General features: G+C 42.7%; 2 protein-coding genes across 4 annotated transcripts; one reads left to right on the top strand and one right to left on the bottom strand.

The window, feature by feature from the left end:
- Positions 1-79: 79 nt before the first annotated feature.
- On the top strand, positions 80-19,812 carry PDCD4 (programmed cell death 4). Of its 2 annotated transcripts, none has more exons than XM_075757926.1 (13): positions 80-248; positions 4,538-4,687; positions 5,865-5,957; positions 9,310-9,606; positions 10,166-10,260; positions 11,996-12,109; positions 12,382-12,603; positions 12,867-12,964; positions 14,453-14,567; positions 15,362-15,469; positions 16,543-16,653; positions 17,633-17,772; positions 19,090-19,812. In XM_075757926.1, exons 3-13 carry the CDS (start codon positions 5,918-5,920, stop codon positions 19,148-19,150), a joined length of 1,401 nt encoding a protein of 466 aa, XP_075614041.1. In that variant the 5' UTR covers positions 80-248; positions 4,538-4,687; positions 5,865-5,917; the 3' UTR covers positions 19,151-19,812. The 2 variants fall into 2 exon arrangements, with proteins under 2 accessions (XP_075614041.1, XP_075614042.1); XM_075757927.1 differs by lacking the exon at positions 80-248 and adding an exon at positions 2,938-3,095.
- On the bottom strand, positions 10,722-20,877 carry BBIP1 (BBSome interacting protein 1). 2 transcript variants are annotated; one of them, XR_012836316.1, is made up of 3 exons: positions 20,720-20,877; positions 20,430-20,641; positions 10,722-11,706 (listed from the first exon to the last, which is right to left on the bottom strand). XR_012836316.1 is itself a non-coding variant. In XM_075757928.1 (2 exons), exons 1-2 carry the CDS (start codon positions 20,763-20,765, stop codon positions 20,487-20,489), a joined length of 201 nt encoding a protein of 66 aa, XP_075614043.1. In that variant the 5' UTR covers positions 20,766-20,877; the 3' UTR covers positions 20,380-20,486. The 2 variants fall into 2 exon arrangements, 1 of the variants encoding a protein (XP_075614043.1); XM_075757928.1 differs by lacking the exon at positions 10,722-11,706 and having other exon boundaries at positions 20,380-20,641.
- Between the last annotated feature and the right edge of the window lie 658 nt (positions 20,878-21,535).

The raw sequence follows: 21,535 nt of genomic DNA, 5'->3' as shown, positions 1-21,535 counted from the left end.
CAATGGATTCCTCCCCTGGGTGTTACGGGAGGGCTTGGCCAGCATGTGAGAAAGGGAGGGCAGAGTTTGAAAACAACCCAGCAGGCTCTAAGGAAGGAAGGCAGCTAGAAAGTGACCTGCTCGCCGCCGTGCAAACATTTTGCTCAAGGTGATCGGCGGTGTTAGGGGTGGAAGAGCAGGAGGGCCCTGGTAGCTGCCGGCTGGTCCCTGCTTGGCGCAGGTCGGGGCGGCGGAGGTCCTGCGCACAGGTAACCCCGGGAGGCTGGTGTCGGGGAGCGGGCGTTGAGCTGCGCAGCCCGCACAGCTTGCCTAGAGCTGCAAACTGGCCAGAAACGGTCTAAAGAGGGTTGTTTTTTTTTTTTTTTCTATGGCGGGAGGAGTTCTGCTCTTTCGTTTTTATGGTGGTATGTTTGCTATTACTATAGCTGGGGGAGGGAGACCAGGAGGGAGCAAGCAGGTCTCTACAGCTCAGACATTAGCATGTGATCAGCTGTCTTTTAAATATTACAGGCGGTTTTGAGGTTAGAAAGGCAAGAAGTGCTATATTTTAGCAGACTGGTTGATACAACGGAAAAATACAAATAAACTTTCATGCACATCAGTCCTTTTTCAAGTCACAGTGTTTTAGAAATCAGAAAGTATGTGCAGTCAAATCTAGATGAGATTTTTCAGTGATTGATAACCCAGCTGGTAATAGAGACATTCAGCAGGAGAAAGAAAGAACACACCATTTTCTTGTCTGGAGGTGTGCGGGATGGTTCAGGGGTTTTAATCTTCTTTTGATTACTTTTGGGGCTCTTAGAAGTGATCCAGTCCTAAATTTTACCAGAAAATCCTCCAGCAGTTTTCCACGGTGCTTTAAAATGTGTAATTGGCATGATGCACTGATTTTGTGGCATCTTCTCTCATGCAGGTTCTGGTTACTGTTTCAGTTTCGCTGCCACCTCTTTCCTCCTCACTGCCAAATCTCTTTAAAGCCCCTCTCCTCTCTTTCAGGGGGAAGCCAAATTCCACGATCTATGTTAATAGCTAGGATTTGTTTTCCGAATCTCGATGACACTGTAGTGGTTTGCTTGGTGCGTGCTAGTCAGTGGAGATGCAAAGAGCAAACTAGAAATTATTTTTTGATTGATGGGGAAACATCATCTTTTGAGGCTGCCGCTAGGTTGCATGTGAAAAAAAGTCTTGTGTGAGCACGTTGAACTGTCCTGACTTGAAAATGCCTGCAACTTAGTGTCTTTGTGAACACCAGAGATTTTCTTTCTGTCATTTGTCTGATGGGGAAAGTATTTATCATTAAAAATGCAGCAATTGTGCTGCACAGTCTTTTAACAGATCACTGTTGTTTTAATTCTTAAACCTAGTTTTGATGATTCATGCAAAGCTGGGCCAGTAAATGAATTCAGAGGCTCTTATAGAGGGAAAATTTGGCTCTTACTTCAGTACACTGATTCAGAGTAGATTTATACTGGAAAAATATGTAAAAATACTACAAAAGTCAAGTCATAATCTATTAATTGAGGAGGATTCTCTTGCTGGGAGCTGAAAAATCCTGCAATGCATAAGTACTGAAGCAGAAAGGATTTGTATTTTCTTCCTTCATAGCACGGGTCTGCTGTCGCTTAGGCTCTCCGGAGGACAAGTCAGAGAGAGAAAACAAAGGGCTAGCCGAGTTTTTAGGAGAGACTGTGAATGGAGGCGAAATACATGACAATGACAGGGGACCATCATCCCTACTTAGGTGTCTGGCCTCAGGCAGTGGGTACAGAATAAACAGGGTAAATGTAAACTAAAATAAGGTAGAAAGCTTGGAAGGTTGTGGATAGATATGCATGGTTTAGCTGTCAATCCTAAAAGTGCACTGTGTTAGGAGTTTCAGCAGTGGAAGGTGGCCGCAGCACCTTTTACCGGTCGGATTGCCTGCCAAGTAGGGCTCTTGCCTGCCAGCTGTGAGGCAGTTGTGGTGTGTCCCAGTCCCCCTGCCTAAACCCCTGTCCTGCAACACCCAATGCTGCAGAGAAGGTAGAGGGGTCTTGTGTGGAGCAGGGGCAAAAGGTCTTTAATCCCATGAGAGCAACCCAAAGAAGAGGTAATACATTATTTTCCTGGTGGTTTTGCTTCAGGAAAAAAAAAAAAAAAGGTTTCTAATTATAGGACACAATGTTGAGGAGCACCCAGGCACAGCTGTCAAGGTTTGTAGGGCTCTGGTCTCCCCAGTCAGGTTCTGTCACCGGCCCTGCCAGCACCCCTCCAGCCCCTCCATGGTCTCTGGGTACAACCGTTCTCCCACGTCCCGGGGTTTGCCATTTCAAATCGAACCTCAAACCGGTCAAAGGTGTTGCTAATTAACGCTAAATGATCCTCCTGAACGTTAGGAAGTCAGGAGATGACGGCATGGTGCACTTCTGTGAGCAGACTGGGAAACGGAGGTTGCTGGCCTGGTGTGTGTGCGACAGCCCCGCAGGGCTCCTCTTCGCGTACCCACACAGAGAGCGTGAGCCAGCTGTAGTGTAGCACCGGGCCAGCTATCCCAGGTAGGCCGGTACACGCCAGAGGGCCTGCAGGACAGGGCTTGAGCAGGAGGGCGGCGAGCGGCTGCCGGCGGGGGCAGCAGGCAGCGCCGCACGGAGCGGTCTCTCCGACTCCCTCACGCACCGTGGCATTTCCTTCACCTCTCCCCGTGAACGCTGCGGGCCGGGCCGCGGCCCGCAGCCGCCGCACAACGGGACATCTCCTCACGGTCCCAACCGACCCCCCCCCCGCACGAATGGCTCCTTTCCGCTCCCACCCGCCCCCGCCGACGCCCCCGACATGGTTTCGCCCACCCCGCTCTCTCCCCCCTCCTTTTCCTGAGGGCTGCACACCTCACCGACCCCACCCACCGGCATCTCCGCCTGCCGATTGGCTGCGCTGGCAGGCGGGAACCAGCCAATCCGCGGCGCCGCTGGCGGCCGTGTCGCTGGGGGGAAGAAAACAAAAACAAGCAGGCAGGGGCGCTCGCGCGGCTGAGGGGGGCGGGGCCGAGCCGAGCCGAGCGGCGGCGGTGGCAGCGCAGCGGGGAGCGGAGCGGTCGGGCCCGGGGACCGCCGCCGCCGGTAACAGTCCTGGGGGCGGCGTGTGAGGGGAGACGGCGCGGGCGGCCCTGCCTCCTCCCTGCGGGCGCGACGCGACGCGGCGGGGCGAGGCGGCCCTGCTGGGTGCGGGGGGGGGGGCCAGGCCGCGGGGCGGTCTTGAGGGGCGGTTGGCGCCGCGAGGACCTGGTCCCCCTGACTGACCCCCGGGCCGCTGGCCAGCTCGCCCCGCTGTCGCTGCCCTGGCGCGACCGGTCTCTCGATCGTGGCAAGCGGGCTTGGCTGCGCCCCGCTTCGCCGCCTGCGGCGGTGGCAGCGTTGCTGAGGGCACCTCCCGTGAGGTGCGGTTGCTTCTCGGGCGCAGCCGGGCCGGGTCAACGGCTGCCAGGCCTGTGCCGCCGTGCGGGCGTGTGGCGGCAAGGGCCCTGCGCCAGCCGTGCTCCCACCGGCCGTCAGCTCTCGGTCACGCCTTTCCTTAAGGGCCGGAGTTGCTCAGCCATTGATTCCTGCCAGCGGCACGGGTTTTATAGGGGTGGCTAAATCTTACCAGGTTATTCTTGCGTGGGGCTGTAGAACAACAACTGGTGTTTGCAGATCTCCAAAGCCTTGGTGATGAGGAGTGTTTGCTTCAAGTAAGGGAGAAAAGAAAAATCGCATAAGCTGTGTGGAGGTTCCTCAGGGATGTTTTGCATAGACGTAAGGTCTTGATAAGTTTTGGAAGCTTTCTTCTACAGTGTGTGTTGTTCCTAAACGTTAATTTGCCGCTATTTACCTGCTGAGATAGAATTGCTTGCTTAGATAGAGTACATGCAGTGGTAGTGAGTGCAGAGACCTGAAAATACTTTATTGGTGGTTTTCAGCGACTTAGGAAATACCCTTGTCTGCTGAACTACTTTCAAAGTACTGTTTGAAACACTGATTAATCTTAAGATCTCTCACATTCTTGTTTTGCAGAATGCTTAAATTTACTTCTATCCATTTTGTTCCTATATTATTCTAACATAAAATTTTGGGGTTATATATTCTGATGTTTTTAATGCAGGTCTTCAAATTCTGTTGTGTAGTTGATTGATAGTACTGGTGGTATAAGTCTGCAAAATATAAAGTGATTTTTTTTCCTACAGTGATAAACACCAGCATCCTGAAGCTCCAGCAGGCTTGTTGGCTTGAGTTAATGAGAGGGTGCATTGATAAATTGGAAGTATGTGTCCTGATCAGTATGACAGTGTGAATTGTAAAGCTCAGTCATTCCATCATCCTTTTTGTAAACAAAGCAGGGTGCTGAATCTCAAAAAGACAGTGTATGAAAAATGTGTTGTTATTTATTATGTTGCCATAGGTGGAGAATTTCAACTGGGGTCCTATATGGAAAAAATATTTCTCCACTTGAAACTTAGGACTTGATTACAAAGTCGTGATTATTATTTATTACAGATTTTGTCCTTTGTCTTGTTTTTTTTTCAAAGAGGTGGACAACTGATGGAACATTCCACTAGGAAGATTCAAACTGTTCTTACAAAGTAGTTTGCTCAGATTAGACTGAGATCCGTACAAAAAAAAAACCCTCAACCAACAGTGACTGGGAACACTTGAGAACTCCTGAATGATTGATTGAGGTAACTCAGAAAAAACGTTTATTTAAAAAAAAATGGTGTGGGGCAGGGAGGACTTCTTATTACACAAAGCTGTTAACTGTTTGGGTTGACATTAGGAAATGCAAGATCATGACAGCTTGATACTGTGCCCTAACCCAGAGTTTCTTTATTGCCAACGGTTGGTGATGAATCATTTGCAGTTAATAGGCCTGTGGTAGGCAAGAGGGCATAAGAGGGGAAAACAAGGAAAGAGAAGAAAAGGGGAAGGGAGTGCTGTTGTTTCGTGTCACAATCTTGCCACTCAACGGTAAGCTGTTTTCAGGGCACCAAAGGATGGGGGGGGGGGGGGGGTGGGAAGGAAAGAGCCACTGAATTCTTAAGGGGCAGACACAAATACCAGTGATATTGTGTGAAGTGGTTTGTGAAAATCTTGCAGGTGAAAAAGTGTATGGGGAATTCTGGAGCTTGTTAATTTTTTGTCTACATAAAGGAAAGATGTGGTGACATGGGGTGGTTTGTAGAATAGCAGCTGCTGGGAAGAGGGAGAGAGAGAAACAGAAAAAGAGAAGTGTTCAACATTATCCCTTGCAGATTGAATAGTGGTTACAAGGAGTGTTTGAAGGGTGCAGAAGCACAGATGTGAAAGCTTGACAGCTGTATGTACACACACAATAAAATATAAAGACTATGTCCTTGAGGGGAGGAACAAAAAATAGCTTGTCTCCTAAGGGCTGGTCTGAACTTGATAAATTGGTACCATTTTATCAGTATAGTTCACCTGAAGAACGTTTCTCTTGTGGGTGTAATTATAACATTGATATTGTATGCCCATATAGATAAACACTTCGCAAAACAGGACAGACTAAGTTGATAGAGGTGGCTTTTATCAACTAAAAAAAGCTTCATACAGAGGGCTTTTACCCTTAAAATAACGGCTTTTATCCTGGTGCCTCCTTTATAAGCAACAGACATGACAGCTGCTAAGACATCAAGGCTTATATAGATGTGTGTGAGGGTGGTGCTGTCTCACATTACACCGTTTACCTTCCCAGGAACTTTTCAGTGGTTACTGATAGTTAATTATAACTTAAAAAACCCCCTATTTTTGCATTGTATTTTGTGAGTGAAGCCTTTGCAGCTTTTCTTTAAGATCTGGTCTAGTGCTTTTTATTTCCTAAGCTTCTCTGTTTCTGTTTAGGCCTTGGAAGGAAAACATTAAGACTTTACATTTCACAGTTCTGTTAAGCAACTATGGAAATAGAAAAGGAGCACATTTATATTACCCCAACAGGTAAGTAATATATTCAGTATTTTTTTTCAATTAAAATTGCTTAGCTGACCTGAAGTGTTCTCTGTAGAAAAATTGTATTACATGTTAATTTTTTAACAGTACTGGTTTTTTAAAAAAAAAAATAAATTTCACAGAATAGTTCTTCCAATTATATACCTTAGTATCCTGCTTGATGACATTTATTTCAAAATTTGTTAAAGAAATGTTAACATCATGATCTTAACTTATTAAATAATAATGACTCTGAGCTCCTTATCATCTGACTTCCAGTAGTGCTGGTGTGAAGAAAAGAATAAGCTCAAAAATAAAATGTGTAGGTTCATTTGCAAGGTACAGATTCTGCTTTTATGTAGCTGTTTACCTTAAAATTAGAGGAAATAAATGATGAAAGGCTTGACTGGAAGCGAATTGGCATGGGAAAAATTTACTGAACATGTGTTAGAGACTGCCCTGAAATTGACTGTTTTGTCCGTATCACAAATGTGTTTTATGATGCTTAGTCAAGTTGACACAATTTCATGTTATTTTCTGTGTCTTCCAAAGGTTGTGATGATCTGCACTGACCTTTTTATACCAAAGAGCTTTTGTAGGTTTTAAACGTTTTTCAGAAAAAAAACTGTGTATATGTTAAGATGGTATGTAATGCAGTTAGTGGCAGTATGCTCCATATGACCTCTTATTTTAAACCAGAATTAGGTCAATGTAGAAGATACGTTACTTCTCAGCATTTTAGAATTATATTTGGATAATAGGTGGGAAACTGCTACATATGTAAATTGACCTAATTTGGTCAAATGAATTTGTGTGTAGGTAAGTACTTGCTGAATGCTTTGTTAATTAAGGTAGCACCATAAAAGCGCAGATTTTAAGTGTGCCAGCTAGGCTTAATAGCAGGGCAGTAAGATAAATTTGGATAACTTTGCTTCCTATATATTAAAAAGTCTTAAAGTTTATAGAGCACTGTTATTCCTTATATATCTGTATGTATATGATGTAAAAATGAGAAACTGAAAGGAAGATCTGTATTATTTGGTATGTACTTTTATAAAATTACTTTAGAAAATTGTTGAAGACTAGTACATCTACTTAACCTATTTTTTCAGCCTAACTAGGTAACTAATAGTGGAGGGCCATTTGGTTATAGTATAGAGACAGAGGTTGCAGCTGGAAACGATAGTGTTATATAAAAAAAAAAAAAAAAAGTTTTGTAATGCAGTGAGAAATACCAAGTCTTATGGGTTGGATGTTTCCTGTGGAAGATGTCCTTTAGTCTCGAACCTGAGATCAGGATTGTGTGAGGAGGTTGGACCGCAGCCTCCCCTTTTGTCCTTAGTCATCAGATTCAGGACCGACTTGCATTAACTGTTGGCCATTTTCTTTGGAAACTGAGAAAGTAGTAAGTGGTCTTTGAAGAGTGTAGTTCCTGGGCAGCCAGATTGCAGGTCTAAACTGGAGAAAATCATGGGAGAGTGGACAATGAGGAATTTAAATTCATTTGTCTGAGATGAGCTGCTTGTGTTGATGGGGTCTCCCTGGGGAATGAGAGGAAGGAAACCTGTTCTGTTTGGTTTTGATTTTTTTCCCCCTCTGCAAGCTTTATGCAAATCTCTCATTGTTTTATTAAAATGTTAGACAAACTGAGAAAGCTTGTTGTGGAGAATCTTTTCCTGGATGTGATGCATGCTTTTCTTTTTTAGCTTGCTGCAAGCATAAAATGAATGCTTTTGCGGGAGTAATGAGTGGAAAGATGAAGCTTAGACGGGAATGGCTGCATTATTGTTCAGCTATCTAAATGTTATTTCTTTGATCACAAAGAAGGCAGTTGCATCAAACTTTCTACATTTTATACTGTAGTATCCTCTTTGATACGGGTAAATATTTTGAGGTTGGAAATGTTTTATTAGTGCACTTTGCTTTCAAAACAATTTTTCATGAACCTGTTTTGAATTGAATAAATGTAGTTCTGAGAAGTATTGCCAAATGAATATTGCTAATTAGAATGTGTTGGAATGGTGAAGTAATGCATTCAGCTAAGTTCAAATACAAATTAAAATACTCCTCATAATCTGGGTTTATGGCAGTGAACTTTTCTGTGAGGGAAGCTTGGCACAGCTGGAAAAGCAGCTGCTTCTGTGTGCGTTTCCTAGGGTTGGGACTATGGGCTCTATCTTTGAGACTCTACTGAATCCTTAAGAAGGGCTGTGTAACTGAGAGCTGGGGCTGTGTAACTGAGAGCTGAGGCTGTTCCCTTTGTGCGTGTGTTTTCCAAATTGCCAGGACTCCCAGGGTACTAAATGGAAAGTAAATGGGTCCCTATGTGCTTTTTTTTATCTTGATGGTTTAGAATGGGAAGAAGAACTTAGGAAGGCTTTTGCTCCTAATGCTCTCAATAAGACATTCTGCTGAACCATACAGCTCAGGTGGGGGACATCCTAACTTTGTGAAGTAAGACTTTAGATCCAAATCTTAAATGTGCGTTAACTTCCTGGAAGAGTGGAATTACTGCACTTCTCAGTGCTCTGAGGCATTTACAGATCCTTAAGTTGAGAGTGTTTTTTGCTGGGTATGAAACAAAGCTAGTTACCTGTTACATATGATTGTGCTGGGGAATAAGCCATGGCCATTTTAGAAACAGTCTTGCCAGAAGCTACAGTGAGGGGCAATCCACAGAGAAGATGAGAGATCACACTGTTTCAAAAGACTTTATTTATTCTATGAGTCTTCGTTACCAAACTCTCTAGGCTTTGTATTAAACAGCATTTTTTTCCCCCCACAACTTAGAAAAACATCACTACTTTTATTTTTTATTCTTGCAAGTCTAAATCATTGTTTTTTCTAGCTGGTGAGCTGTGTTTGAAATTTCTTGAATGAGGGGAATGTTGGTTGATGATTTAGGAAATTAATTTCAGTTTGGTGACTAGTCTGTTAACATTAGTGGGTTCTTACAGAATTTACTGTATTGGCAGTTTTGTTTGTTTCTAAGTCAAGAGATGAGTGGGTGGAGTGAGAACTAGGCACTTAGATCTTACGCACTGAGGAGTTCTGATAGTTTTTGTTTAACAAGGGTGGGGTTTTCTGTGGTTTACCTATTTATAAATGGTTTATTCATTTGCTTTCCAACTCTTGACATAGGCTCTGTTTTGATTGTGGATAGTTTGTGCAGGGGAATAAGGAACTCCTTATTACTGTGATGTGTAGGCATATTTTAAAAACAACATCATTTGCCCTAACAGTGTTGGAAATAAGAGTTCTATTTAATGTTGTAATCCTTTTAAAATGCAACATGTTTTGGTATTCTAACATAAAACTGTTTAAAACTATAACAGATTTTTTGGTTTGTCTCCTTTTTAAGAACTTGAGAATCTAAGTGATGCTCCATTTTCCGGTGATGAAGAAAATGGTGGCTCTGGGGAACGGAAGACTGAAATCAATGGAAATTGGATTCCTGCAACTTCAATTACTGAAGCCAAAATAAATGCTAAAGCAAAGAGACGGTTGAGGAAAAATTCTTCTAGAGATTCTGGGAGAGGAGACTCTGTCAGCGACAATGGAGATACACTGAAGATTGGGGTTGTACCGACGAGCCCAAAGGGGAAACTCCTGGACAGGCGATCCCGGTCTGGAAAGGGAAGAGGTCTACCAAAGAAAGGTTGGTGTAGCTTAGTGAAGAGAGTAGCATGATAAAGATTCTGTCCAAAACATAGTATTTTTTCCCCACTGGGAATCATTTTCATAAAGCACAGTCTCTGTGCAGGCATTTGGTTCTTTGTGTTAGATAGTAGGTGGCAATAGGAGCTAATAGTAGGTGGCATTCTTATAAGAAAATTTTATATGTATATTGTCAATTCTGTCTTTAAGGCAAGTACCTTTTCTTAGCAAATTTAATACAGAAATTTGAACTGTTGGTGGTTCCCAGGACTGTTACTATTGCAAACTTAAAGCATGGCTATATTTGAAAGTACAGTTTCAACCTTCAGTAATTCTTGTGCAGTTTCAAACTGCTTCTAGTATCTTACTGGAAAGTGGTGAAAAGACTGGTTGATAAAGTGGGAACATGTCATACAAACACACTCTTTTAGCATATACTGTTAGTCAGGAGGCGGGCACAAGCAGTGATACATCACTCTCAAGTGAAAGACTGTTGGGTTGAACTCAGAAGTATTCTTTGTAAACTGGTGGTCCTTGCTTACTGTCCAATGTTTTTCCAGGTGGAGCAGGTGGTAAAGGAGTTTGGGGAACACCAGGTCAAGTGTATGATGTGGAAGAAGTAGATATTAAGGATCCTAATTATGATGATGACCAGGTAGGCAAATAATTTCTTTGCAATATTGTTTTTTTACTTCCTTTATTGATTTCAATTGCTTTGATGCTTATTACATTAATAGAAGTTTGACCTTGTGAGTTATGCGAACGTCAGCCTAGCTGTACTAAATGCTCATTTTTATGTTCAAGAACAGCTAAAGACAACTGGTGTAGAAGTGTCACAGCGTAACACTCACAAATCTTACCCCATGAGCCCTCTTTCTGTGCCTGACTAGACAGCACCCTTTTCTCAGGGTGGTGTTCACTGCTGGTTCCCACGGAGGTGAATGTTGCAGTGCTGCTCTACATTGCAAACAGGCACCATGTTAAAAACGCAACACAGGCTTTCTCAGGTTGGGAGTTTAGTCTGGGACAGTATCCTTTATGGTTTTTTTCTCTTCCCTGTATTCCCAATGTCTTGTATCTACTTGGTATAAACACTTCAAACTAGTGCAACATTGATAGCCTGGATATTTTGTTTACATGTATTTATTTAGAAAATGTTGTGGAAGACTGTACCTTACAGCCATATTATCGGGAGAAAAAAGTAAAATTTGTTGGGCAGAGGGTGCTTTATGACATTGAATCACTGAGGAAAGGAAATACTGATTACAAACAAAATTACTAAAGTCTCTGAGATCAACACAATCATGAAACCACAAGTAAATTCTGTATAACATAAGCAGAGTAATGGTGGTGTTCTTTGAGCAGAGGCTGTTTGCTGTAGCCATAGCTGCTGAGAGGATGGTATATGGGAGTATGAAAACCTTCTTCCAGTATCAATTTTTTCCCTGCAATTCAACACTTCACATTAAGAGAGATAGCTTAATTTTAAATAGCTGATGAGTGCATAAAAGAAAGTTTAATGAAGAATGAATATTCCGTGGAACTTCTGTATGCTTAGCTTTTCTATGACTGTAATGGAGACTGATGTGATGGAAGGATAGGCTTTTGGACTGCTGCTACACTTCTTGATCATGGAAAGCTTCTTTCCAATACACATAAGTTGGAAAACTTCTTTGCTCAGATTGCTGTGATCTGTAGTATTGCTCTGAATGTTACTTCTGTAGTCTGTGAGGAGTATGGAACTGAATTATGGCAGGGAGATCTGGTCATACTAGAACTCTGGAGACTGGGTTATACAGGAGACGGTTGCTGTGTGATTCTTCTTCCCCCTTGGGGAACGTCTTCACTCACAAATATTCTGAAAATGCCTTTTCTCTGATTCGTATGTGCTATCACCTGTCTGGTCACGCAGTCACTAAGGAAGAGAGAAAAGAGGCAGGCTTGCTGTCAGGGACTGGAGTGCCACTTGCAGGGAAAGGTGCTGAAAGTTAAACCTTGTGCTGTGGCACAGCTAACTGCCGGGCTGGGACCGGAGTTTCTGTCGCTATCCCCTCAGTACATGGGCGCTTCATCTCTGTGTTCACGTGGTGTCAGCAGAACCCTAGGAACAGTTTGGAGTGTTTACCATTGTTTAACAGTAAATTCAGCCTTTCAGTGAAACTCAGCTAACAGTAAATTCCAAGTATATGAAGTATGACATTTAGCCAGCATTGTCCACACTTTAACGGTAGAGATGTAATCTGGTGTTTTCTGGGAGAATACTGACTACCAAGACTAAAACATTAAGGATTTAGAAGATATATTTTGATGCAATTAGCACTGCATAAAATATAAGAAGAGACAGTATTGTTTACAAAAGGGTATATGCTTTTGTTTGTCTTTTAAAATAGGAGAACTGTGTCTATGAAACAGTAGTTTTACCTCTGGATGAAAGAGCATTTGAAAAAACTTTAACACCAATCATACAGGAGTATTTTGAACATGGAGATACTAATGAAGTTTCGGTATGTCGCATGCCTTTTTACTTCTTTATTTTAGAGAGCAAACCTGTAGCATACAAGGGAATCCAGGTGCAAGCTATAAATGAGTGTATAGAGATGTTGGTAAGAAATGTGCAGTAAGAATACCTAAGCAGTTATAGAAATTACATGAGCAGAAGCATATATGTAAATATATGACTATAAGCATATAAATATTTATATATTTGTAATGTGTTTATATGATATAATAAAAATTACGAAATCTTAATCTGTTTTGTTTTTCAAATCTTATTTAGGAGATGCTGAAGGATTTAAACCTTGGTGAAATGAAATACAGTGTGCCAGTGCTGGCTGTTTCCTTGGCATTAGAGGGGAAGGCTAGCCACAGGGAAATGACATCTAAGCTTATCTCTGACCTTTGTGGGACAGTAGTAAGCAAAAATGATGTGGAAAAATCCTTTGATAGACTGCTTAAAGAACTACCTGAATTGGTGTTGGATTCTCCCAGGGCACCACAGGTATATTTGTCAAGTTTTATGCTGGTAATCAAAAGCTTTTTCTTTTAAATTGTGGCTTAAATAGGTCAAGTAAACTGAAATAGACTCTCTATTTTGAAAAATATCTATGGATCGTCTTGATCCCCTACCACTTTCCCAGGCTGGTTTTTTACATTGAGATGGCTCATTTAAATAAAATCTGAAAACCAAGCACATTATAATTGTCTACTTAGAGCTACTTAGAAATTCAGTATTTAATTAAAAATGCTTCTGTTTTGTTGCAGCTGGTGGGCCAGTTTATTGCTAGAGCTGTTGGAGATGGGGTTCTAAGCAATACCTACATAGATGGCTACAAAGGCACTGTGGATTGTATCCAAGCTCGGTAACTTTCTGTTTTATTTAGCTACAGTTTTCTATTCCAAATGCTGAAGATGATCAGGAATTCAGGGCATCGGGATAAATCATGGTTCTCTGTAACTTTTAATTTAAAATAATGAAAAAGAAACCCACAAAGTCTGTAAAAACAGCAGCAACAAAATCCAAAATGACTCAGGTCACAGGAGAAATACTGAAAATGCCTGAAAATGTATTAATACGTTTGAGTTCAGTTTGTCAGGTTTGTTTTCCAGCTTATGTTTGAGGGTGAAAAAAAATGAGCTGAAACAAGAAGTGATTATAGAAGGTTTTGTCTTTAGAAAAAGCTTTAATGTGATTAATGAGTAAATATAGCATCAGGACAGCTGCTGTAAATATGCTGTGAAATACACAAGGGATTAACCATTTTGCCTTATAAAGGTTTGAAGCTTGTGCAGTGCTTTCCCAGACCTTCTCTGTAATGCTTTATTCATTAAGAAATGTAATTGTTCTCCATGACAGGGTGAGAAGTTTGAAGGTGCGATCTCTGACAAAGGGAGACATTTTAATAACTAGCCAGGTTTTATTATTTTTCCCCCATAAGTGTATTTCAGGCTTGATACGGAGGTGCTGAAATCTTGAAGCTTCTAAAAGCTCCATTTGTAATCTTTATAGTTGGGTACTTTTAGCAGGAAGGGAAATGCTGAGCTGCCTAACTTGATGGTTAAAATTGTGAAAATTGTCTGTCAGTTAAACAAACGTGTCCTGTGATTTGAAGGATTGTAGCCTGCATACTGCACATCTGGGATGCTTTGCTGCCTTTGCTGTTTCTTGGCCAGTCTTTTCTGCTCATTAAATCTTAGTGAATAGAGTTATTATTGGCTAGTGCCCAGTATGAGGATTGGGATAACTGTTCCTCCTTTAGCTGGATGGTGCTTAAATGGATCTGAGATTCCTTTTTTTCACCTTCCTTTTTCATTCTTCTCTCAATGAACTGGCAAACCTCCCTAGTTCATGCCATCTTTTTGCAACTATGTGTTTGCCTTCTGAAGTGCTGTTTTGGCTTAAATCTCAAGATTTCATAATTCTTTAGACCCAAACAGAAAATAGTATTTCAGTAGAAAAGCTGTTCTTCAGCGCAGAAGCAACTCAGGCCTCTTTTGTTTGAGTTATACATGCCAAGCTGCATTCTTGGAGGAGCCCAGATACAATCCATCTCTGCGTAAGAAAATACGAAGTTCGTTCTTGTGAAGATGTTTCAGATCTGCTACCATCACAGGATTGTTACCTGTCCTTAGCATGGTGTAACCAGCAGTGTAAAGGTGGCAGAAAGAGAATGTGGGGAGCTAGCTTGTTGGCTTCTTGATCCAGATGTCCCCATGGAATTGCTGACCTTGACTTCTTCCCAGGGATCTGGTCCTTTTCCCCAAAAAGGAATGGCACTGGGGGAAGTTACAGATGCCTTTTAATGTAGTTATTAGAAAACTTTTTAAAAACCACCAACTTTGCTTTCTAGAGCTGCACTGGACCGAGCTACTGTGTTGCTGAGTATGACAAAGGGTGGAAAGCGTATAGACAACGTGTGGGGGTCAGGAGGTGGCCAGCAGTCTGTGAAACACCTTGTTAAAGAGGTAGCTGATTTCTACAAAACTCTTCTTTAGAGCTTATCTTGTTTGGTATGGAGCAAAGGGATACCTACATCCTGTAGCAAAATGATGTCTTGAGTGTTTTGGCTTCTTTCTTAAATTTATTTTTACAAAGTGTATTTTAAAAACTGATATAGGTAATTTTGTTGATTTTGTAGTATTTGTCAGTGGTGGGAACATGCTAGTACATATTCTGTACTGCAAGTATACATTTATTTTTGCTTTAAGCAAAATTTTAAGCGCTTAGTTTTTTAAAAGCTTACAATATAAAGTGGTGAAGTAATTAGAAGAGCCAAGATGAAACTGGCTAAGCTAGATAAACTATTACTATTTTTTTGGCATCACTGATTAAAAGCACTGTAATAACTCAAAAAGAGAGGAAGAAACAGGAATGGTTGGAGATCCATGCTATGAAGTAGGCAGGTTTAAAGGAAAAGGTCATGTTATAATTTCTAAGTCGTGGGAGTAACAAGATAGGAGAAGGAGTAGTTCAGGGGAGAAGATAAAACTTAATCGTACTCATATTAACCTTTTATGGTGCGTCTTAAAGCAGTGTTTTTGGTGCTTGTGTGTCTGTTAACGCTGTGGATAGGTATTTGGCTTACACTGTGTTTCAGGTTGCTGATAATGTCTCAGTTTAATTACATTTATAAAAAACTTTAGCAGCAAGTTTCAGGAACTTGCTGCTGGGTTGATCGCAGATTATCAAAACATTTGACAGCTTTTAAATTTTGTATCTAATTAGTCTTGGACTTTTTGTTTGTTTCAAAAATCAATAGATTGATATGTTGCTGAAAGAGTATTTACTTTCTGGAGATGTACTGGAAGTTGAACGTAGCCTTCAGGAACTGGAAGTACCCCATTTTCACCATGAACTTGTGTATGAAGTAAGGAGAAATCAAAGTCCCTTTAATAATTGTCAGTAATACCAACAGGTTTGGTTTTATTTTGATGTGGGCATGCAAATAATATAACTGGAATCTGAAGCTCAAGTTGTAAGTTCCGATATTATTTGAATAACTAAATCATTTCATGTAAAGTTAATGGTTTGTGTGCTCGTTAACGTGCACATTGTTCAACAAGTAAGCTGCTGCTAACTCTGGAAAGATCCAGAAATAATTTTTGTTTGTTGGGTAAATATTTGAATTCAGATTATTTCTGAAAAAGAAGAGATCAGTTTATTTTCTGCTGAGGAATTGCAGCAAAAAGTCGTACTTTGTTTTGGTGTTTATTTCCTTTTAGTTTCAGATATCTGGGTATTCTAATGGATGTGACCTGTTTTTGTTAAATTCTAGAGCTTCCTTTTCAGGGTGGAATTGTTCTGTCTAGCACATTTACAAAAGTTCTGAGATATTTCAGAACCAGACCATATAAGAGAAGGATCTTTGTTGTATCTGGGAGGCTGTTCCCATTTGTTCTCTTTTATCTGCCAAATTGGGAAATGGTTGTTTACCAATAAAGGCGAACACCCAAAATTCCATAAATTTTCTTTTCAGTAAATGGACTCCTTTTAGAAAATTCCTTCACGACATAAACACAGAATCCTTTTAGTTGATGGGGAGTGTGGAGATTTGTAGATTTTTAAAATTCTACATTCTTCTAAAATCACAGATACAAAATAATCATAGAACCAAAATTAATTCCACAAAATTAATTGCCATCTGTACTGTAGCAACCATATGGATATAGTCATGTAGCTCTCAAACCTGAGCCAGAAAGGCAATACTTTTCACTCTCCAGTCTTTTCTGGTTTTCCATACCTTTTAACTTTATCCTAATAACTTTTCATCAATTTTTCTTTTCAAATAATAATATACTGAAATTGTGAGTGCATGTAACTTGTCTCCCCAGAAAATGCCTAATAATGCATTCACTCCTTTTCACACCTCATATGCTTACACAACATGTACTTGGACCACTGTTTTCTTTTTAGTTAAAACACCTGCATGATTTGTTCTAGGCTATTGTGATGGTTTTGGAGTCAACTGGAGAAAAGACCTTTAAAATGATACTGGATCTGTTGAAATCTCTGTGGAGGTCTTCTGTCATTACTGTGGACCAAATGAAAAGAGTAAGTGTGGCATTTAGAGAATTTTGGGTAAGGTCTTCCAAAATTTGTATGGTTTTTACCTTCTTTTAAGTACTATTTGTAGTCTATTGCTGACTGCTACTTTTTTTAAATTCTCTGTGTTCATTCTGTATGCCATGCAAATAATCTGTCACTGATATACGTACAATACTTATCATGTACTGGAAGAAGTACAGATGAATTCCAAGCAGTAGGTCTCTGTAGGACTGCAAGGTTCAGAATATTTGAATCTTCAGTCAGAGATTTCCAACTGCTTTTATGCAATTGAGTGATTAAAATAATAATATAAAATGCTGCAATATAGCTTAATTTGTCTTAAATATAATTTTTTCTTTTTATCTAGTAGTGCTTCATAACTGAAGTACGATAAGGACCCACCTAATTACAAATGTCAGTTAGAGCAGCTAATATTTTACACATTTGGAATCATCCATGGCTTTGCTTCTAGATATGAATATAGGACAGCTGTTCTGTCCCACGGCAAACTAGGTACCACACAGACCTGTGTGAAAATTCACCCAGCCATACTGCTGGCGGGAAGCGATGAAGTCATCTCTGTGTGTCACCAGTGTTTCCCTTACTGCATAAACTGTTGTGGTCGAGATTTGTGGCCCCATTTCATTCATTTACATGGAAGAAACTTCTCTTCCTTGTGTTACTACCCATGCAATAGCAGCCAGGCTGACATACGCATTCTGTACTGTCTGGGTTTCTGGCTTCTAAAGAAGTTAAAAACCCAGCTGGTGTTTTTATGTAGATAGGTAGTTGTGCAATACCATGGTATTTGCTGGTACTATACCTTGCTTTTCCACTGACTTACAGCTTCTTTGCTTTAGGTTTGTTGAAACTGTCCATAGTATACATGAAGCTATATTGAAATAAATCCTCTGAGTGCAAAAGGGTAATTTAAAATTTTGTAATCATAGAATAACCAGATCATGATTGAATTCTTACACTGCAGGGCTATGAACGAGTTTACCGTGAAATCCCAGATATTAACCTGGACGTGCCACACTCCTATTCTGTGCTTGAGCGGTTTGTAGAGGAATGCTTTCAGGCTGGAATTATCTCCAAACCACTGAGAGACCTCTGTCCTTCAAGGTACTTGTTTTATTGTAGACAGCTGAAGGCACTGCTTTTTGTCCCCACTGTAGGTAACAGAAAGCAGGATCTCATGACCAAAGTATTACAGATTGGAACTGGAAACTAGGGAGGATGGAGAAACAGAGGGTTGGAGTGGTAAAAAGTTTATTAAGAAGCTGCACTGATGTGAAACCTGGAGGCTGGGATAAATACTTGAGGAAAGTAAGCCTCTGGTGGGTCCCAGGCAGCATGCTGCTGTGCTCTCCAGAGGATGAAGGCCTGCCTCTCCTCTGTTTTGCTGATCTGCTTGGCAGAGATCAGTGCAGTGCCGAGATGGAAGGTTGAGGTGTCACAATGATCCATGCAGCGACAGTGGAAAACTGTCAACTACAGTGGAAAAAGAACTGAAAAAAAAAAAATAATGTTTTTAAGCAATGGTTTAAACATACCAAATGGCAGGAATAGAGTTCTAAGATGAGACAACCAATGCTAATGTTTGTGTCAAAGGGAATAGGACATTTATGTGGAATAAATTCTACATGCCTGATCCCTTCGTATCTGTCTGTTGTGTGGTTTGTATACTGCTTCTTGTTTTGTTACTGTTTACTTACTCATAGCATGAAAAATGCTGTTTGAACTGTAGCTATTCAGTATTCTGTTGTGTCCTTACTGGTCACAGTACAATTTTAAGTTCTATTTCCTGTGGGGAATATGTGTAATTTTTTAAGTATTATGTTAAAACTATTGATCACAATTTACATATAGGTAATCCTATTAGATTAGATCTTTTCCAGTTTGGGTGTTCTGTTAGGCTTCTTAAACCATCTTGACAGCTTGCGATAAATTCAGGTTTTGAAATGTGCGTGCCTCTATCAAAAGCAGCCTCTATTTGTGGACTTTAGATGTAAAATTGAGTTTGTGTATCTTGGTGTCAAATGTTTTGCAGGTTTGGGGTATGGGAGGGTTGAAAGTCATCAAGTATTAATACACTGAGAGGCATTTTTGGCTTCTGTACTTCACTTTTGGGTAGAAAACCACCATTCCTAGGCTTTCAAACGGCATCTTTTGCAAGTGTGAACATTATAAGGTGAGCAAAGCAGAAAGCACTTGACAATGCAGTTTTTTAAAAGCTTTTTGCAAATAAAGCTAGCTGTAAGATTCAGCTGCATTTTAAGCAATTTACCAGTGATCAACAACGTCAGCTAATCTTGCTGAACTTGCACACCTTATATTTGACTCCTGAGGCCAAGAGAAGATTCTTTTCAGCGACAGGTAATAAAACACAATAGATGCTACTTTGAACTTACTGAAAAGATACTTTCTCCTTTCTTACAGGGGCAGAAAGCGTTTTGTGAGCGAAGGAGATGGAGGTCGTCTTAAGCTAGAAAGCTACTGAATGTGAGAGCCAACTCCTGAAGCCTTAGAAGTTTAAAGGGAAAATAGAGATCTATATATATACAAACACGCATGCTTTTTTGGTGTGTGTATGTATATATGTATACACATATACCAAAATTTTAAGAGTTGCTTAGCACAGTTCATATTTTTTTAAAAGCACATGTTTTGGGTACAAATCGTTTTTTTTAAATAGTTTTATAAATTTCAGAAAGAAAACTTCTTTCTTTGGGCATATAGTAGAACAAGTGGCCACTCTGCTGTGGTGGTGCCTTCAAATAAGCTATCTTAAGTGCCATATGTTTATGACCTAATCATTCCATGTTTGCATCGATGTCTGACTGCCGCTCGCTCTTTCAAGGACAGTGTTGTCATCATAAAATCACTGGTTTATACAAAGCTTTATAGAAGGGTCAAGTTAAGCTGCTATGATCCTATTTTCATTGCTGCTGAAGAAATACTGTGCTTTGGGAGGAAAAACAGCTGTTTCTTTGTTTTAAAGAGCCCAAGAAAATGGAGTTGGGTCATAAGATTAATTCATCTGTTTCGGGGAGAACACTGGTTGGTTTTAGCCCCATGTACCAAACTTGTCTTTTTTTTTTTTTTTTTTCTATGTAACTGGAAAAGTTCTGGTAAACCATATTAAAAATATTTTTTTGTGAAGCTCCCCTTTCTGGCTTTTTTTTTTAACAGAACAAATTTGTGTTCAAATCTTTGAAATGTGCACAATTAAGCTGTATATCTAACACTGCCCTTTTGTATTATGATCTGCAGAAGAGCACTGAGTAATTCAACTCAGGGTAAGTATTTACCACACGTTTTTGAAAACCAGTGACTTGCGTAGGAGGGTCCAGGCTGGCTCAGAGATACTCGGCATGCGTCTATGCACAGCAGCTTTGCCAAGGCCTTTCTCTAGAACCCAGGCGGGTCTGGGGAAGACCCTCACAGCAGCACGGTGGAGACCCTCCTGCTCCCTTGCGTTTTTCAGTTGTGCGTGTTCAGAAATGCCGGTAGTAGCTGTGACAGGGCCGGGAACGTGGTGCGCCAGCCCGCTGAGCCGCCGTTCGAGCGGCGGGGTTGTGTAGCTGGCCTCCTGCCCGGCCCTGGAGCGGCGCCTACCGGGGCCCTGCTACCTGCCGGCCTTGCCACGCCTAAAGCCGCTTTCGTGGCAATTTTACGGGAAAACGCCAGAAAAGGAGCCTCCCGCCTCCCCAGTCCAGCAGCAGGTCCTGCGTTCTCAGCCAGCCTTTAATCCGCAAGCTCCCTTACAAAGCGGGTACCTCCGAGTCGCGGGTGCGGCCACCGCAGGGCACGGTGCTCTCCGCCCCTCCCCGGGGCTAGGGCCGGGGCGGCGGGGTCCCCTCGGCTGGCCGCGCCGCCTCCAGCGCCGCCCGCTGCAGCTTCTCCAGCTTCTCCAGCGACACCGACTTGAGGGGCAGCACCTTGGGCTTGCACAGCACCATGGCGGCCGCGTCCTCCACCGACAGCTGCCCTGCGAAGGGAGAAAAAAGGCCGTGCGTCAGCGACAGGGCCGGGCCGGCTGCCCGGGGGGCGCGCCCGCCGCCGGTACCTTGCTTGGGCAGCACCTCCCGAAACGCGGCCTGCCCCTCCGGCATGGCTGCTCCCGCACGGCGGCGCGCAGGCGCGGTGCTGAGAGGAACGCACGCCTTCCGCCAAGAAACTACAAGTCCCTGCCTGCGCGGCGCGGCGCCCGCACATCCGGCGTTGCGGCCGTCCCCGGTACCCCGGTGCATGCTGGGAACTGTAGTCCTTGGGGTGCGACAGGAGATGGACGGCCAACTCCGCGGTGGGAAGTGTAGTCCTTTCCGTGGCGCATTGCACGCCGGGAACTGTAGTTGCTGTGTCTGGGCAGCCCTGTGGCTGCGCCCCGGCAGCGGGGCTGGGCTGCTGGATCCCCGCCAGCCGCCGCGGGGCCGGGCGGGGCGGCGTCCTGTGTGGGCAACGGGCAGCAGGATGCGGAGCCCGGCTGCTCCGGGGTGGGGGGGTGGGGGGGGCTCGGTGGGGAGGCCGCGGCCTGGCTCGGTCCGGTGGGAGCGCGCAGAGCCGAGCCGAGGCAGACCGGGCCGGGCCCGGGCCCCCGCGGCAGCTCCCAGCTGCCCGCCGCGCCGCGGCTCTTCGGCGGGGCGGTGCCGTTAAACCTGCGCGGGCCTGTCGGCCCTGCGGCGTGCCGCTGCCTGCTCGCCCGCCCGCCCTGGCTGCCGGGGCTCGCCGGGCCGCCCCGCCCCGCCGGGTCTGCGCTCCTCCTGGCCCGGAAATTCGGGGTTTGGGGCTTTTTTTTTTTTTTTTAAATCAAACCCGCAGCAGATACCGTGCAGCAGACGGGCTTGGGCAGGGTGTACGTGTTCCTTGTTTTGCTTTTCGAGCA

Source organism: Balearica regulorum, chromosome 7 (assembly GCF_011004875.1).
Source record: "Balearica regulorum gibbericeps isolate bBalReg1 chromosome 7, bBalReg1.pri, whole genome shotgun sequence".
Taxonomy (NCBI): Eukaryota; Metazoa; Chordata; class Aves; order Gruiformes; family Gruidae; genus Balearica; species Balearica regulorum.
This window is presented reverse-complemented; position numbering and strand designations above follow the sequence as displayed.

Coding starts and splice junctions, on each gene's coding strand:
- PDCD4 (XM_075757926.1), top strand. CDS start 5,918: ATGGAAATAGAAAAGGAGCACATTTATATTACCCCAACAG. Junction 5,958..9,309: donor CATTTATATTACCCCAACAG/GTAAGTAATATA, acceptor CTCCTTTTTAAG/AACTTGAGAATCTAAGTGAT. Junction 9,607..10,165: donor AAGAGGTCTACCAAAGAAAG/GTTGGTGTAGCT, acceptor ATGTTTTTCCAG/GTGGAGCAGGTGGTAAAGGA.
- BBIP1 (XM_075757928.1), bottom strand. CDS start 20,765: ATGCCGGAGGGGCAGGCCGCGTTTCGGGAGGTGCTGCCCAAGCAAG. Junction 20,642..20,719: donor GGAGGTGCTGCCCAAGCAAG/GTACCGGCGGCG, acceptor CTCCCTTCGCAG/GGCAGCTGTCGGTGGAGGAC.